At 41.5% G+C, this 19590-nt stretch overlaps 1 protein-coding gene across 3 annotated transcripts in view; it reads left to right on the top strand.

The window, feature by feature from the left end:
* tgfbr2l (transforming growth factor beta receptor-like) overlaps positions 1–15743 on the top strand; it is a 54037-nt gene extending 38294 nt beyond the window's left edge. For all 3 annotated transcript variants that reach the window (XM_041200124.1, XM_041200123.1, XM_041200125.1), the window contains 3 exons: positions 3596–3737; positions 11327–11454; positions 15415–15743. In XM_041200124.1, the coding sequence (XP_041056058.1) occupies positions 3596–3737; positions 11327–11454; positions 15415–15645 (501 nt within the window). In that variant the 3' untranslated portion in view covers positions 15646–15743. The remainder of the gene's footprint in view (positions 1–3595; positions 3738–11326; positions 11455–15414) is intronic.
* The last annotated feature ends 3847 nt before the right edge of the window (positions 15744–19590 follow it).

The following is a 19590-nucleotide window of genomic DNA, read 5'->3' as shown; positions in this document are numbered from 1 at the left end:
GATGGGAAGGACTCCCATGGGAGGAAGGAGTCCAGGGAGAGGAAGGACTTCGGAGGGGGAAGGAGTCCGGGTGGAGGAGGGAGTAAGGTGGGTGTCCAGGTGAATGTGCAAGAGAGGGGTTTGTGGAGTCAAAGATTGTCTCCTGGGGAATGAATTGAGGGTGGGCATGATAGGAGGGAATAGTGATTGTGAGAGAGGGCAGAGTGAGACAATAGGGGGGAGGGTGAGGGTGCTATGGTAGGGATAGAAGGGACAGCAAGGATAATTGGTGGGGAATCGGAGGCAGACACAGACCCTGGGGGTGGGAAGGAGGAAGTGGTGAGTTCAATGTGGATGGGGGTGGGATTCTAGGGAAGGTAGGAACATGCACATTCACCTGGACATCCTGGAAAGAAAAGGGTTCTGGCTGGTGGGTGATGGCGGGGACGTGGAAGGTGGTGCCGGGGAGGTCAACAGTGAAAGGACATGGGTGACTGTGGGAGGGGAAAAGATGGTGGAGCTGAGAAGAAAACCTCACTGCAACCATCTTTTGAAATCAAAAGTGAGCGGAGCCTCGTGTTGGATGGGTACAGTTGCTGCATGGGAGTATGATCAGTGGGTGGGTGGAAATGCAGGTCAGATCAGATGGACAACTGAAAGAGAACCCCAGCGGACAGAATTCAAAATGAACAGTGAGATGAGTGTGATGGAGGAATACTCCTTGTGCGTTGGGGAATGCTTGCACAAGGTTCCAAAAGGCCCTGCCACACACACACACACACAGGCACAGACACATCTCCCTCCAGAATCACTCCTAGTCTGGTTGGGTGCAACTGAACTGCTAGTGGGGTGGGGGGGGGCGGGTGCGGATGGGGGAGGGTGGCAGGAGATGCAGGGGGGTGGGACTCACGAAGCCTGTGAATGAAGTTGAAAGACATCATTACACATTACTCAATGTGAAAGCGAATATATTTTCAGATTATAAAGTGACAAAATCTGTTCACCCGTGCAATCACTTGTGATCAGAAATTCTTAACTTTTCTAGGTTTATATCTTCCTCTAGGTGCTGCCCTGACATCCGCAGGAGAGGGTGGAGACAACCTTTGCAATGGTTGGCCCTGTTGCCTTTCATATCTTTGGTGTGGGTCCTTTGGAGAGCTGAGGGAATGAGGGCTCTGGCTTGTTTTGGGTGTCCTACTGTGGGCCAGCTGCTCCCTCTGCAGTGACAGAGGATGAGGTTGAGGGGGACACAGGCAAAGGAGACTCGGAGGGAGAGGACAGCCTATTAGATTCCTAAGTGGATGACCCAGGGAGTCCAGCTGCCACACCCCTTCCCATCGGGTGCCCGAGGGTCCCGGCCTGACTCCTTGAAGGGAAGGAGCACCTGGAGGGATGTCGAGGTGTGTCATTTCCCTCGCACATTGCCACTGCAGGAGCTCACCCATGGCTACCACGATGGAGTGGAGGTCTGCGTGCACTTCCGCTTTCTGCACAAATCCCCCCTTTCTTCTACTGATTCTCCGGAGGCTTGTCATCTGACTCGGACCTCACTGATGCCTCTTCCCCAGCAGTCCTGGCTGGCTGATGGAGTTGGTTGCTTGGGGGAGCTCCCTGTAAACCAAAGTAGAGATAACTAGTGCATGACAGCAGAGTCAAAAGCAGGAGAGAGAGCACTCACAGCTGTGTTGAGAGAGGGATGACGTGGTCAAGGATACCCACGTGGGTGTTCGTCACCGACCTCACCGTCGCTGCAGGCACAGTCCATGTCCTCACCTGTCAGTGCGATGGAAACGCTCCTCAAAGTGAGTGAGGGGCCTAATATGGGCCACTCCACCCCCAGTCTTGGACCTCTCCCTGATGATGTGAGCCAGCTTCTCCTGCATAAAAACAGATGGAGAGAGTGTGAGCAGGACACATGACACTGCGTGGAATGTTTGTGTAATGAGTGGAGCCATGGATGGGATGAGGACACGAGCTCCAGAGGATATGAGCCTGATGGAGATGTGAGGGTATGTGTGAGAGTTAGTGGTGTTGTCCATTAAGGTGTGAGATCCCTGTGGATGTGTGATGGGTTTGTGAGTGTGGGTTGAGAGTGATGAGAAGAATGACTTACCCTGGCAGAAAAGATGAGATCATTCAAGCTCTTCCTGCACAGGATGGCTGTCCTCCTTTGCTTGGAGTTGGCGCTGACCACTGCTGCCACCACCTCCCATGCTGGAATGGTAACCTTGCGTGCTGGTCTTCACCCAGGGAAGGAGTAGAGGACTTCGTGGCAGGCCTCCACTGCAACCCATAGGTGCTCGAGGGAGGCCTCACTAAATTTGGAGGCAGAATTGTTCCACCCTTTGGCAGCCATCAGTTTCCAGCAGGTTCCCATCCCTTGAAGAGTGCTGGCTCTGTGCAGGAGCTCTATTTAAATATGGCACCCAGAATACTGAAGGCATGAGGTGATAGTGCAGCAGGCAAATCAGAGGCCACTCCACCAGCGACCTGCTATGTTTGCAGGAATGCATAATTAATGAGGCCTGGAATGGGATAATACGGCAGGAAAAGCTGCCATTGCCACTGGCGGGTAAAACATCCTTTTTCCTTGCAACACACTGCCTTCCTACACCAATCAGAAAGCATAAAGACTCATTACCCTGCTTGACTATTAGCCAAACAGCCATTTTCTCCATTTTCAATGTTTTAGTATCTGTTAAAGAGAAATATTCAAAGAAAAAAAAAAGAATCTTTTTTAATGTCCTGTTTTTCACCAGGATTGCACACATCAGTGTCCTGGGGATTGATCTTCAATTCCTGGAGACTCCAGGCCAGTCCTGGAGGTTAGCAACCTGGCAACTCTATCAGCATTTCAAGACAATAGGAAATAGCAGCCTCACCTTATATATCATGACTTATATATCATAGGCTGATAACTCCATTTCACATGAAAATCCTTGCACATGTTGTTATGCAGAAACTGAGTTTACATAAAGACATACATTTTTAAAATACTGATTTGTCCCGGGTTGAATAGAAAACAACTTACTTATATATGTATTTGCATTAAGCTACTTTATAGAATACCTGAGTACTGTGAACAAGAAAAACTCCTCTCTAAAAGTACATGTCAAACCAGCAGCATGCCCCTTCTTCCCAACACACATATTTGTATAATGAGCTGTATAACATACTTTAATATCTCTGGTCTAAATATATACTTCTTGAAATTACATTTTTTCAATTAATTTATTATGAGATAAAGGTCAGATTATTTTACACAAGATAATTCTTCAACTGCAGAATTATAATATAGCTATGCATGGTCTCATCTTGATGAAGTCACAATGTGATCAGATTAGGAACTGCAGCAGTTACTCAGAGCACTATCTGCAAGGAAATATAATGTGATGCAAGGAGATCTAAAGAGTGAAAAATATATATTTAACAATGAATAAAAGTTTATGTTTGGGTGCTATTTTGAAAGCTTTTATCTGAAGATTGTACATTTGATATTGGGAGATGTGCCATTCCATTGTGGTTGCTTATCCTTACTACATTCAATGTTCATGGTTTAGTAAATATGCTTTGCCACTCACATAAGGAAACAAAAATGTGTTATTTTGTTGGACAGGTTGGCACTGCCAGGTATATGGCACCTGAAGTTCTAGAATCCCGTGTTAACCTGGAAGATCTTGAGTCATTTAAACAGATGGATATTTACTCAATGGCTTTGGTTTTATGGGAGATGGCTTCTCGATGTGAAGTCATTGGAGGTAAGATTAATGACAGACCATCAAATACTTATTTGTTCAACTGCACAAGAAAAATTCTACTGCATGCTAAACTAGTAGAGAAGAGTAAATCTTGTAAACATTCTGATGTTAAAAAAGTATAAAACCTTACCACAAATGTTGGTTTTACTGACTTTCCTAATGCTGCTCCTGATTATTTAACAGTGTTACAGATGGGAGAGAGAGATGGTGGGATAACTTTCCCCCTTGCTCCACACCTCTCAGACGTCCACATCAAGATGTGTATTTTGAGGGAGTGTTTTAAAACCTCAGTGTTGTGGCTTTTAAGGATAGATACAAAAAGGTTTCCTGGTAAACGTAAATCAAAGAAATTATAAACGTTTATCACACAACATCCCAAAATGTAAACACAACAAAAGCACTCATTCCCTCAGACTTACACACAAGGAAATATGAATTCTAAAAATGAAGCATATACTTAGGTTATCACGGAAAAACAAGAAGCAAAACCACATGTTTAAGATTTTTTAAGGTGCAGCGTTGCAGGCCTTGTTCTTTGGAGATGAATGAAAGTTGGATTGCAAGATGAAGTTGTGGCCAAATTTCTGTAGAGAAGAATCCTTGCAGTGAAGGTAAATTAGTCCCCCTTCCGCTGCTTGGTTTGACTGGTTGTTTAGGCTGGGTTCTACACAATGGGGATGAAGGGTGGCTGTTCACACCAGCTTTTGATAAACTGGTTTCTCTGCAAGTCTCTTTGTTAAGTTTCGAGCTCACAGACCCTGAGTCTGAGGGGCAATTAAGCTTGAGTTTCGGTAAATGCACAGACAATAGGGATGCAAATTCACAATATAGCCTGTATGCCTATTCAAGGGATGGCACTCTATCCATGGTCATTTACATTTAAAGAACTTTCCAGAGACCTGAATTAATTATTTGTCAGTGCAGAAAGCACAAAAGGTAACCTTCCTATGGCAGCCATTTTGCCGCACGTTGTCCTCTTTTTAAAGTGAATTTCAAAAAGCGCACGTTAATTAAAATCCGTATCTTGTAAGTTTAGGAATATGATATCTTTGCTTCACATGACAGGACCAAGGTCAAATATGCCACTGTATTCCTCTTTCTTTCATTTAGTACAGAGCTTCATCGAGTACCTATTGAGAACAAAATAAACTGACTAAACTTATCCAAATCAAAGGGACTGAAATTGGCTTTCATCATAGTGGAAAATGGGTGACAACCAATCAGCAGCTTGTTCTACACCTCACTTGATCTTTTCTTCACATTGACTTTCTTGATTATCTACTCCATTTTCTTTCAGTAGGAGATACTAGTAATGTAGATGGACCTGTAAACATCTGGGACGTGGGTTGACAATGTGGAACCTTCATTAGACACTGTTTTGGCAATGCAGATCTTTGCACATAATGGATTTGCATTTCTTTCCTCCCAATCCCCCTATTTTACTGCCATTTTCCATTCTTATCATTTCTTTTCACTATCTTAGCTATTTTCCCTATTCATTGCCTCAGCAAGATTATCTTTTATATCAGCTAATAGTTACCTATTGTAGACCAGTTAACCCATTAACATCCTTTCTGAGATTGTGGCCAGGATTTTCTGTGCCCGCTGGTGTCGGGTGTGTTCGGTGACATGATCGGACCAATATGGCGAGAAGGACAAATATCGGTTTCATGACATTGTGAAATCAGTTTGCGACCGTGCTTTCCACCCACCAATGGTGGCTGCATTTCCCACCATCAGACATCGGGAAACTCATTGTGATACATCAGTATGTCATTATAAAGCCAGCCTGCTAGACTATTCCCTTCCCCCACTTGATCGTCCGCCTGGGTCGGCAGGAAAACACACTGACGTGTTTCACAACAGTATATATAAGGTGTGCACTTGGTGGGCTGCACTTCACTCAGGACTTGAAGGTCTGTTTGCCTGCCTTGCTTCGGTCAGCACTCACAGTCATCAGCGCCAGGCTTCACAGACAGCACCACATCACTTTTAGGGGGGCTCTCACACAGGTCTATACCTACCAGATCAGCCATATGTGGATGGCTTTTCAACGGCTGCAGGGCTAGGTCTTGCTCGGGGAAGGGGGAGAAATTACCACAGGCAAGTAAAGAGGCTGCAGGGCAAGGGCTGTACTGGGGAAGGAGGGTAACTCAGGCTGTTTGGGGGGCACATGTTAATCTGTGCGTGGCCTCAAGATGGGGAGGGTTGAGGAGACAGTCTCCAGAGGAGATGAGGCCAGATGGAGATGTGAGGGTATGTGTGTGAGAGAATGGGTGGTGATGTCCCTTGAGCTGGCAGTGAGTGAGATGCTGGTGAATGTGCGATGGGCTTGAGTGTGAGTTTAGAGCGATGAGATGGTTGCCATACCCTGGCTGCACAGATGAGATCATTCATCCTCTATCTGCATTGGATGGCCAACCTCTTCTGTACAGCATTGGCATTGATCACCACTGCCATCACCTACCAAGCCGGAACGGTAATGTAGCTGCCCATCCTGCAGCCAGAGCATGGTAGAGGACATAAGAGCGGGCCTCCACGGTGTCCACAAGGCACTTGAGGGCTGCAGTCTTCTTGCCTTGCAGGGCCATGTCTTCTTTGCTGCAGTCCTGGCTGGAAGCACTGAGCGTGGTGATACTTTAAACATAGTGTCTGGTGTGATGAAGCAGCGAGGTGATGGTGTGGCAGGCAAATTGGAGTCTGCCTGCCATTGAAATGGCGTGTATCCTGGGAATGCATAATTAATGTGGCAGGTTTGGGATGATACGGCATGAAAAGCCACCATTGCGGCCAGCGGGTAAAATGTCGTTTCACTTACCCACCACCAGACTTAGTGAAAATCTGGGATGATTCAGTCCTATATTTCTGTTGTTTATCTTGCAACCAAAAGGAAGTCAATAGAAAGAAAATCAAGTGAGGCATATAATGGGCTGCCGATCTGCTACCACCAATTTTCCATTTAGTTTTGTAAGTAAAAAAGACACCCCTTTGCTTCTGTATTGTAGATAAGCACCACAATTCTAACCATGCTCCAGAAAAAGAGTGAAAGGATGTAATCCACAGAATAGTTGGACTCCAGAGAACATTTACTTTTGTTCCATTAGATTTATAACTCATATATCCAATCCGATCCTCATTTTCAGGCAATGTTAGCCAGTTTGTTTCTTACTTAGTAAGTGAAGGTATAATGAATAGTAATGCAAATATTGCTTTCATGGAATATTAATTTGCAACTATTTTGTATGTGCCAATCTTATTACATGCAAACTAGTGCTTTTATCTCTTTAGGAGTATTGAATCCAGCTGGATCCATTGTAATGCCAAGTTATTTATACTTAAATTGCAATTGAATATGTTGTATTCTAGCTCTTTAGTGACATCTTGAGGTAAAGTCATGTTAGAACAACCCAATAATGCAAAGCTCTAATGTAAAATGTTCCACAATATGTATAATCATTAGTCACTATAATTTCTCATAGGGAATATTAAAATATATTTCACAAATTTTTCTTTTTATTTAAATATGCAGTTAAGCCTGAGCTCTTTGAAATATTTTACAAATTAATTTTTTATTCTGAAATCTCATTTATACAGATGAGAGAATTTTACAGGATTTAAACATATGATTACAATGCTTAAGGATCACCATTAGATGTTTCCTGATTCTTAAACATTTTATGTTGTATATTTCCTGAATGTACATGGACAAAAACACACCAAAATGTGGAAACAGTGAAATTGTTCTAACATTTTACTGAATATTTTAGAAAATACTGTATCCATCAAAGGTCCAGCAGTAATATATTTATTACTAGATGAACAATAAATAGTATAAGAGCAATCACTTGGATAGGAGGTGGCTTCATGGATGCTCAAAGACCCTCAGGCACCTCCCCCAGGTGGATATTATTTATGCGTAAACTATGTCAAAAGGCTGTGGTATCACACTCTTGCATAAAGGGTCCTCATCTAGGCTCTCAATAAAGTTATAACAAAAGGATATTTCAAAATGTTACAAAGATCAGTATTTTTGGCTGGATTTTGATGAGCAAGCAATGTCATTTTGGTGTGAGTCAAAATCCCTCACCTGCAATCTTATTAATGTCCTGAATAAATACATGCTAATTTCCCACTAGACAGTTTTATTTTTCTAGCAGCCTCAATCATAGCAGAATGGATCTGTTCCCTATTTGCTGCACTTCTAAGAGACCTAACACCTATTGATCTTTGATAGTTTCAGATGTCAACCCTGTCAAGCTAACATTTTTACAAATAGCTAGCAATTTATTTTTAAAATACAGCCAGCAGTGCGCAAAAGGAAAAAAATACAAACTTTGTACTTCAAAATAAACATATTGTCATTTAATATATACAAAATTGTTGAGCAATGAAATAGGATAGTGGCCCCCTTAGCCCACCCACACCACCTTTGCGGCCCTCAGAATGAAGGCTTCAGCCTCCGTTGCACAGTGCACCATACTATGAAAGAAAAATAAAACTTGATTTATTCAGTGTTTCCTCAGATCCTCAGCACATCCCAAAGCATTTTACAACCAGTGGATTACTCCTGAAATGCTAGTAGCAAAATGCAGCAATCAAAGAACAAGCATCCACAAACAGCAAATGAAAGAATAACCAATCTGTTGACACAGGCAATGCTAAAATTGCATAGGCATTTAAAAAATGTAAAATTAATTAACATATGTAATTTTTGAGAACTGTACAGCATTTACCTATTTCAAAACACGTTTACTATTATTTAGTCATATTGTAACAGCTGCTCCCCCCTATTTTCATCTACACATGAACACTTAAGGTTAAGTAAAAATGTCAAATTTCAAGAGTCACATGGCATATTATGCAACTGACATTTAATGTGTGATGTATGTTTGAATTGGGCTAAGTAATTTTCCTAATTCAGAATTTTTTTTATGAATGTAGTTTTTAAAATAGACATGAAATCGTAGAAGCAGCGAAGCCAGTAGATAAAACAATTTGGGCTGAATTTTACATCCCGTGGGCAGGCACATGCCCGACCCGATCAGGCGGAAAATCGCACGAGAAGATGTCGGATGAGTGTCCTGATGTCATAGCGCACTTGTGGGGTATTTCTCTTGGTGGGCGTGCGTAAAATTTGGAAGCGTACCCACCGACAATTGAGCGGGCAATTAAACCCAATGGCGCAATTGTCTCCGGCTTTTCGTAGCCCATCCAACCTTACGGTTCATCAAACCCCATCCAAGGGCGGGATGAAATATCTGCTATGAAATAAAATTAAATTAAAATCAGTGGATAGCATTTTTATCAACTATATTTTCAAGTGCCTGATTGTGATGCATGGGCATTTTTTTGCAGCTTTTTAAAACTTTACTTGATGGTTTTCAGTTCTGCAGCTCCATGAAGCAGCTCTCTGCCTCCAGGGAGCTCTCTCACAGTGCTCGCCCTCGCCTATGCCCGCGGAAATGCCATCACCCGCCCGCTTCCTGCCCCCACCCCAGCAGCAGTTAGTTGGCCAGCCAGCATGCAATTGCGGTCAGGGGTCCGTTACCTGACAGCTCCCAGGCCCGCCGATCACGTGTGCCCACCAAAGGTAAAATTCAGGCCTTTGCTCTTTTCCCATTTGTACATTTGCATTTTCCAATTTTCCTGTAAACAAGAGAGAATCTAACCATTGCCCCTTGATGTTCAATGTCATTACCATCGCTGAGTCCCCCACTATCAACATCCAGAAACTGAACTGGACTATTCATATCATTACTGTGGCTACAAGAGCAGGTCAGATACTGGGAATTCTGCAGCGAGTAACTCCTCTCCTGACTCCCCAAAGCCTGTCCACCATCTATAAGGCACAAGTCAGGAGTATGATGGAATACTCCCCACTTGCCTGGATGAGTGCAGCTCCTACAACACTCAAGAAGCTTGACGCCACCCAGGCCAAAGCAGCCCGTTTGAGTGGCACCGCACCCACAAACATTCATTCCCTTTACCACTGATGCACAGTGGCAGCACTGTGCATCATCTACAAGACGCACTGCAGGACCTCACTGAGACTCCTTCGACAACACCTTCCAAAACAGTGACATCTACCATCTAGAAGGACAAGGGCAGCAGACACATTGGAACACCACCACCTGGAAGTTCCCCTTCAAGCCATTCACCATTCTGACTTGGAAATGTATTGCCTTTCCTTCACTGTCGTTGGATGAAAACCCTGGAACTCCCTTCCTAACAGCACTATGGGTGTACCTACACCACAGGGACTGCAGCAGTTCAAGAAGACACCTCACCCTCACCTCCTCAGGAGCAATTAAGGATGGGTAATAAATGTTGGCCTAGCCAGTGACGCTCACATACCATGAACGAATAAAATTTAAAAAAAACTTCTGATCACTAACCAGTAACCCCAACTAGAGTTATGTGTAATAGGGCAGGAAGCATCTGTGGAGAAAGGAACAGAGTTAACATTTCAGATTGATGACAGATGCTACATGACCTGCTGCATATTTCCAACATTTTTTGTTTTTCAGATTTCCACTGTATGCAATATTTTGCTTTTGTAGAATTATATGTACTTGGTGATAGAATTTTGGAGTATAGAAAAGGGACTTTCACCCGTTTTGTATCATTGTCTTAATTCACCCATTTAGTCCTAATTTCTGTCCTTTCTTTATATTGAACTTAGTTTTTATTTTTCATACATTTATCCATTTCCTTTTTAAAAGCCATTATGGATTATGCTTCCAGTACTGTTTCTGTTGGGAAGACTGTGTTCCAGCTATCCTCTGTACAAAATAGAAGTAAATTCTCCAGTTCTTCATTTAGCGATGATCTTAATGTTCTGTCTCCTGGTTATCGACTCACCAACCAACGGAAGTAGTTTTTCCTGATTTACTGATGAACACTGCAGGAGTGAGGGCAGGACAGAATTGCGATGTGATGGCCTTACAGTTCAGTAGCTTACCAACACTTATTGTGCATGCTCACACAAGAAGACTCAGCACTTGGGTGAAGCAAATGTGAGTACTTCAGGGGAGGAGGGGTTAAGGAAGGTAGTCAAAGGGGAAATTGAGTGAAGGGGAAAAGGAAACTGCTCAGGAGAGTCAAATGCTCTTGATTTTTTTTTTGTTTTTAAATAATGTATTGAAAGGGACATTAGGTGAATTTCCAGAATCAGCACTTGTGAGATAAGCTAGGAGCTGGGAATGAAAATCAGGTAGGTTCTGAAGCAAGTAGACACTCCATTCATCCAGTTTATTTCCTTAATCCAGTTTCCCTTTCTTTATTGGAGATAGTGAAAATAAAAGCCATGATGTCTTCCATCCACTTAAACTTACTCAGCTGCTTAGTCCAAAGAAGACTATTATTTTAACGATAATATTTTAACACTTCCACTATTCATTACATTTGGTAATATTGACTGCAACAACTACATTGATATGGCACTCCTCATTGTAAAAGGGTGTCTTGGTGCTGTACAAGAAACCATGTTTTTTCCTAAAATATAGCAACATCCGGTGCTTTTGAATATTGCTGTGTTTGAATGAAACTGATATTCATTCAGAAATAATGCCTTTTTAATTTTCTTACAGAGGTGAAAAGTTATGAATCACCTTTTGGTTCAAAGGTCCGTGAGCATGCATGTGTTGAAAGCATGAGGGACATTGTACTACGGGACAGAGGTCGCCCTGAAATTCCCAGCAACTGGCTGGTGCATAAAGTAGGTGAAGTACAAGAGAGAATTGAGTGTTGACTCTGCTACTACAAGCTTTCTTTGTAAGACAAAATAGTATTTTGGGGATTTGACAACTACACAAGGAGCAACCACCATCATTTTTTGCATTTTTGAGAGTTGGTGCAATTTTCTATGTATCAAGGAAAAGGTAATGTTAAATGTATGCTGTAGGATCAGCAAGCTTTTTGTTAGCATTGACGTTTTTACTACTGAGCTAACTCATTAATTTTATTGCTTGTTCAGAAAAAATATGATAATCCCATACCACTTTTCAAATATGTTAATCATTCTCCATGAAAATCAGTATTTTTGGCCAGGCTTTGAAAGTCTAGGATAATCTTAAGAGTAAAATCCTAATTGATGGCCATTTATTGCACAGTTCATTGCATGATATTACTCAGTTTAAGAGCGCTTTTTTGTGGTTATAAGGCATACTGGAGACCAGTGTTTGGACCTGCCCCGCATCACAGTCTGCAAAGTATAACTGGGTAAATTGATCTAACACATACAAGAGGATCATTTTCAAAGGACCAAAACCAGGGCAATTGAAATACAGAGAATGAGATTGAGAAGGGGTGATTATCTAGGGTGATTACCCCAATGTCCATGGCATCATCTTCATCTCTGAGTCAGAGATACTCCAGAGACTTGAGCTTAGAAATGCAACTGTGCTAGCGCTAGTTTTTCAGCCACTAACCTGCCCCATAAACCTCCAACACGTTGAGCAGGAATGGTATGTTATGAGCTATATTGGTGTAGGAAAAAGAAATTGGCATCAAGGGTGGGGCCCATGCCAGAAATAGGTCCTTTGAGCATGCAGATAAGGAGCCTAATGCCTGTTTCAAGTCTTCACTGCAATATTGGTTTGTTCAGAAGCAGTCAGCATCAGCATCTGATGCACTCAGGATAACCAAGTCTGCAAGCTGCTGAACAGGCTATCTTAAAAGTTATTGCATATTAGGCCCCGACAAACAAGGTTATTTTTCTTAAATATATTTACATGAATGTGGAGAATGAAGAAGCAGGAGTGCTTTTCCTGATTCCACAGTATAAGTGCAGAGGCCTTATCTTCTTGTCCTCTTTCCTTCCTTACCTTTGTTACTATTGGTTTAGAAGTGGCTGTTCTGGGCTTTCAGAATTCTCCTCCAGTTATCCCAAGTTTTGTTCTATTCTTCTTCCTGCACTCATCCTTTGTCCCAACAGCAAGGTATCCTGTGATCTTAATGGCTTTTAGAAATGGAGAATGATGCTTCACAGAAGGCGGCATTCGGCCCATTATTCCTGTGCTGGTTTCTTGGGACAGCTATCCAATTAACCCCAGTCTGCTGCCCTTTTTCATAGCACTGCAATTTTCTTTCTGCTTTCAAGTATTTATTCAATCCTTTCTTTCGACGTTGAGTGGAATTTTACGCCAGCGGCGTTTTATGGTACTGCCGAAGTCATGGACCTTTGAATGTCTCGCCACATTTTACGGCCTTGGCCGCACCCCTGCCACTTGGGGCCAAAAGATTCTGCCCCAAATTATTGAATCTGCTTCCATCACCCTTTCAGACAGTGCATTTCAGATCACAACTTGCTGTATAAAAGAATGCTTCCTTTTATTGTATCTGGTTCTTTTGCCAATCAACTTAAATCTGAGTTCTCTCCATTTGTCCCAGTAGCACCTACAATTTTTTTGCTTTATTTTTATTCCTACCAGTTTCTTTTACTTTGTGTTGATTTATATCTATTCTTCCCTTTCTTTTTTGACTATACATCAGGGGGAGGCAGTGGCATAGTGGTATTGTCATTGGACTGGTAATCCAGAGACCCAGGGTAATGCTGGGTCCCACGATGGCAGATGGTGGAATTTCAATTCAATAATAAAAATCTGGAATTAAAAGTCTAATGATGACCATGTCGATTGTTGTAAAAAAAACCCATCTAGTTCTTTAATGTCCTTTAGGGAAGGATATCTGCTGTCCTTACCTGATCTGACCTACATGTGACTCCAGACCCACAGCAATGTGGTTGACTCTTAAAAATGCCCTCTGAACAAGGGCAATTAGGAATGTTCAATAAATGCTGGCCGAGCCTACATCCCACAAACAAATAAACATAAACAAAATATTATAGGCATGGAAACCATGCTGATAGAACTTAGCCTGCTTCAAAAACATGTAAATTATTTTTTCTGCCTGGGCAGTTTTTGTAGCAACTGAACTCATATGCAATGGATGGGAGTTCATCTTACAATTACATACAGTATTTAGGTTATGTTGTGAACCCAATAGTTTTCCCATTTCAAACTGTTTGCAACCATGGTGTTATATTTGGCCCAAGATGATCTTCTGACCACCTATCTATGCCATCACTAAAACTGTCTACTTCCATTGCCCAACTCTGCCCGTGCATCAACTCATCTGCAAGGAAACCCTCATCCAGGTGTTTTTAACTTCTAGACTTCATTATTCCAAGGCATTCATTGGTGATCTCCCACATTCTACCAATGATAAGCTTCAAGTCACCCAAAACTCTGCTAAGTCCTAACTAGCACCAAATTTCACCCATCATCCCTGTGCTGACCATAGCTACAATGGCTCCCCGCTAAGCAGTGCATTCATTTTAAAATTCTCATCCTTGTTTTAATTTCCTTCTATGGCTTGACCCATCCCTGTCTCTGTGGTCTCCTCCAGCTGTGCAATTCTTTTGAGATACCTGTGCTTCTCTAATTCTTTCCACTTGAGCATCCCCAATTTTAATTGCTCCACCATTGGCAGCTGTGCCTTCAGCTGCTAAGACCTTGAGCTGCGGAATTCCCTCCCCAAACCTCTCTGCTTATCTATCTTCTTTCCTCCTTTAAGACACTCCTAAAAAACCTACCCCTCTGACCTTTTTGGCACCTGCCCATAAATCTGCTCAGATGAATTGGTGTCAAATTTTGCTTATTAACATTACTGTGAGGTACCTTGAGATGTCTTATTAATGTTGCAATAAAAATATAAACTTATTATTGTTATTGTTGATATTTAGCAGTTAGTGAAATGCTATAAGAATCTCCAGTAATAGGCCTATGCTGCAGTGTGTGAGTTAGGATCCAGTGTGATGTTTGTTTTTTGCATTTTTCTGTCTTTTTTTAGTATGAGAGGTGAGGCTCCACTTTAAAAAAAAATAGGTTCTTATAGGAAGTGACTACACATTATAATTATTACATTCATCTTCTCCATTGTAACTGAGGGTGCCTGGTTTTCTAGTTTGCTGGGTTGGCAGAGGTGCAGTTCCCTTTGTGTTTAGAACTGTACCCTGCAGAAAAAGGAGGCTGAAAAGACTGGTGCCCTTGGGACTGTTAAACATAAATAAAATTTAGCATATCTACTGGAGGTAAATCTTTCTTTAGACATTATTCAGAGAACATGTTCCTTCACACACATCCCCCCCACCCTCTGTACGACCCTTCTTGCTTTTAACATTTAAACTGTTTGGGTCCAGACATAGTGACATTCATGGGAAGGTTCTTACATCCAAGTTGGCTTTCTGAGTCCAATAGCAGAATCATAGGTCCACATTTTTATTGGTCCATGATTTCACTGTAAAGTTAAAAAAACTTATTTTAACAATATTAAAATGTAGGAAGTTGGCTTTAACCTACCAGGATCTGAATGATAGAAATCTTTTAAAATAGTCTATTACATGGTAATTATTTGGGGTATTTCCGTAAATCATGCAAGCAAAATATTTTGACTTTGTTTAGTCATAGACTAAATAGTTATTTGTCTAACTAATGTCTAATTATTGTAGCATGATCTATGAATATGGCTTTCCAATATAAAGTTAATAAGAGTGTGTTGGAATTGATGCAAGTATGGTCTCAATTAAAATCTGGTAGTATGAACTGTGAGTGAATATATGTCTATTGTTTTTTTTACATTGTGGCAACTACCGTGCATTTTTTTGTTCCTTGTACAGGGCATGCACTTCCTGTGTGACACTATCATAGAATGTTGGGACCATGATCCTGAGGCACGTTTAACAGCACATTGTGTGGCTGAGAGGGTCAATATGATGGTACAAATGAACTGTGAAGATTTCCTCAATAACAATACAAGCAATGAAGCGAGCAAGGAAGAAGGTTCTAATCCCTCAGATCTCGGGAGCCCTGTTGAACATAAAAATATTGAACTAGTCGTGGATCTGTGAACAAATTCAAGCACCAAGAGAAGCATAAATTTTGGTCTCTTTGTACATGAAAAATCACATGGCTGAATTCCAAAAATAAAAAGAAGATGTCATATGAATAAAGCTGCATTGATATGGTGCATTATTAATAACATTATTTGGTGAGGACAACATGGTATCCAGTGGACTCCAGATAAGTGCACATCTTATCTAGGCAGAATTCCAGGCAGTGCATAGATCTGCAGCTGGTAATATACAGAGTTCTTAATTCAGTCATAATACTTAAAAATGTGCTATGACATTTCCCGTCTGGATTGTAAAAATGATCCTGATATGGCAAAATTGCTGGAGATAATGACTGTGACTGTACAGTATATCAGTCATCTTTTTCACAGGACAAGTTCCCCGAAAAACATTACATTACACTTTGTATATAGAGGGTTTCAACTGTTACTGTCATAACAGCCATTAAATGGAACCTGGCATAAATATAAGTAAGTGGCTTCTTTAGAAATATTAAATATTCACTGGAAGTCATTTTCTAAGTATAAAATTAATTGGCAAACTAGTTACACTGGTTGGGTAACTAATGTGTTTATAATGGACTTAGATCATTCATATGCAAGCAGTAGTAAAGTATTTTGAACTCAGCTCTTGCACATGGCAAGGCTAATGGTAAAGATGATCAGGTGGACTCCTAGCTGCCAATTTACTATTGCTCATTCTCCGCCATCACTCAAGACAATTTCACCCCCAGTGTTCTTTGTTAGCAGCTACTAATAATGAAATAACATGCAAAACTTGTTTGTTGGAACTCTTATATAAAATCTTGGTGATGAGAGCTTTAAAAAAATAAGGGTTTATCATTGAGTTGTAACCTTAATGCATCTCAATATGGAGCTAAGGCATTAGAATAACTTAATACAAAAATGGAAGCAGAAGTTGTAATATTCTGAAGGAATAACTTAAATTTGTTGATAGAGTATTTTACCCTAATTTTTGGGACCAGAACTTTCTCACTAAGATTAATCCATTGGTTACTAGTATTAGGTGAAAATCACAATACTTTGTATTATGTCAAATTCATATATGTCTGTTCACGTCAGCAGAGAAAAAATTTGGAGAAACTTTAAGGACTAAAATCCAACAAATCCCAAGGACCAGATGGCCTATGCACTAATGATCTAAGAAGTGACTGTAGAGACAGTGGATGCACTGGTGATGATTTTCCAAAATTCCTTAGATTCTAGAATGGTCCCAGTAGATTCGAAGTTAGAAAGCCTAACATCGCTATTCAAAGGAAAAAGGGAGGGAGAAGAAAAGCAGGTACAGGCCAGTTAGCCTGAAATCAGTTGCCAGGAAAATGCTAGAATCAATCATTAAGGCAGTCTTAACAATTCCCTTATAAAATCATAGGCCGGGATTTCCCGGATCTGTCGTGACTTTCGGCGGGACTGGACAATTCTGGCAGCAAGTGGTACCGGAAAATCCCGCTCATAGTATGATCAGACTGAGTTAACATGGTTTTTTGATAGGGGAATCATATTTGTCAAATTTATGGACAGAATTTTTCATCCTACGGGTGGGCGTGCGTCCGACCCAAACAGGAGTGAAATAGTGTGCAATGACGTCGGGTGAGTGTCCTGACATCATCACACACTCTCGCGATCTTTCAGTCGGCAGTGTCATCAGCGCACTTCCGACAATTAAGAGGCCTTTTAGGGCCTTTAAACAAGTAATTACTTTGTACTTCTCATTGTACGCCCAACTGTTCAGTTGGCAGGTGGGCGAATAGGACAGGCAGCCTTGGAATTTTTGATGAAACCTCATCCACAGGTAGGATGAATTTTCCAATGGTTACTCAAAAAACAATTTTAAAATTTTATCATTTTTAACATGTCCCTCTTCATGTGACTGAGTCACATGTGGGGACATGTTTATATCACTTGTAAAATGTTTATTTTTCATTTTAAAAGCCTTCAGCTCCCTAAGACAGCTTTGTGCCTTCAGGGAGCTTTCAATGCACCCTTTCAATGCCGTGAATACGCAGACTGAAGCGCTCATGCTTCTCCCACCCCCCACCCCAGCAGCATTGAGGCTCTTAGCGCACATTTCACTCTGGCTGGCCATTAATTGGCCAGCCAGCGTGAAATCATGGTCAGAGCCCGATTGCGGGCAGTGGTCCATCTCGCGGCTGTTTCTGTGTATGCAACTAGTAGGGTAGATAAAGGGGAGCCAGTAGATGTAATATACTCAGATTTCCAAATGACATTCAATAAGGTGTCATACAAAAGGTTAATATGGAAGATGGAGTTGTGGATTATATGTTAGCATGGATGGAGGAATGGTTAACAGATACAGAGAGTAAGGATAAATGGGGCATATCAAGTTAGCAGGGTGTAACTAGTGGAGTGCCACTAAGCTGTGGTCTCAGCTATTTACAATCCATATTTATGACTTGGGTGAAGAGACTGTGAGTAATGCATCTAAGTTTTCTGACAATACGAAGCCTGGTGGGAATGTAAGCTGTGAGGAGGACAAAAAGAGCCTGCAAAGCAATAAAAACAAGTTAAATGAGTGGGCAATAAGGTAGCAGATGAAGTATAATGTGGGGAAATTTGAGGTTATTCATTTTGATAGAAAGGCGCATAGTGTGTAGGTACAGCAAGCGATTAGGAAGACAAATTGAATATTGGCCATTATTGCAAAGGGATTGGAATACAAGAATATGGATGTCTTGCTACAGTTGTGTAGGGCTTTGGTGAGACCATACCTGAGGTAGTGTGCACGGTTTTGCTCTCAATATCTAAGATATATTTGCCTTGCAGCCTGTACAGCAAAGGTTTACTAGATTGGTTTCTGGGATAAGAGGATTGCCCTGTAATGAGAGGATGAGTAAATTGGGCCTATACTCTCTGGAGTTTAGAAGAGGTGATTTCATTGAAGTATACAAGATTCTGCAGGGGCTTGACACAGTAGACACTGAACAGTTGTTCCTTATGGGAATCTAGATCATGGGGGCAGTCTCAAGTTAAGGGGGCAATCACTTAGGACTGAGATGAGGTGAAATTTCTTTACTCAAGAGTTGTGTCATTGAAACTGTCTATCCCAGAGGTTATGGATGCTCCATTATTGAAAATATTTAAGACTGAGATATACAGATTTTCAGTCTCTTAGGAAATCAAGGGATAAAGGGAGCACTCAGGATAGAGGAGTTAAGGCAGAAGATCAGCATCTGTCATGATCGTACTGAACAACGGAGCAGGCTCAAGGGACCTTAGGGTCTACTCCTGCTACTATATCTTAAGTTTACATGAACTCGATATGTTGAGATTCAGATCATACAGGCAGTTAGGATCCACTTTCACATAAAATTCCTTACCCACACGGACATTTTCCTTGAGTGTGTCTGAATGGCATGTGCTGCCAAGTTATCTCACCAGTCAGAGCTGAATCTCAGCCTGTCCTCATTCACAGTCCATACACATTAACCTCACCGCAAGTCATGGGACTGCAACCAGGAGAGGGAACCTTCCCGATTCCACAGCCAATGAGACTAATTACAGCTTCCAGAGCTGACACCAATAATTCAAAGAAAAGTGCTTGTTAAGCTGTCACATGCATATAACTGAAAAAGGTTAATTATTTTGAATGTGCAGACATGGATTTGGCCCCCTGGAGTGGAGATCAAGAGGTTTTTAAGTGTTCTCTGCACAGTTGCTTCTCCATTAAAACATATTTTTCTATATTTAGGTCATGGATTCCCTACATTCATTCCCTGTGGGAGTGACTCTGTGCCAGGATCATGTAGTTTTTCCTATAATTTGTGCATTTGCCAATTTTGTTTCAATCACAGGTCTTAGTTCAACATTCAGCTAAAATATAATAGGTTGCTCAGAGAGTCATAAATTAGCGGAGCTCCAAAGACAAAGGACCAATTAATACAGCTAAAAGCTGAAATTGGAT

The sequence above is a fragment of the Carcharodon carcharias genome, chromosome 12 (assembly GCF_017639515.1).
Source record: "Carcharodon carcharias isolate sCarCar2 chromosome 12, sCarCar2.pri, whole genome shotgun sequence".
NCBI classification, from domain to species: Eukaryota; Metazoa; Chordata; class Chondrichthyes; order Lamniformes; family Lamnidae; genus Carcharodon; species Carcharodon carcharias.
This window is presented reverse-complemented; position numbering and strand designations above follow the sequence as displayed.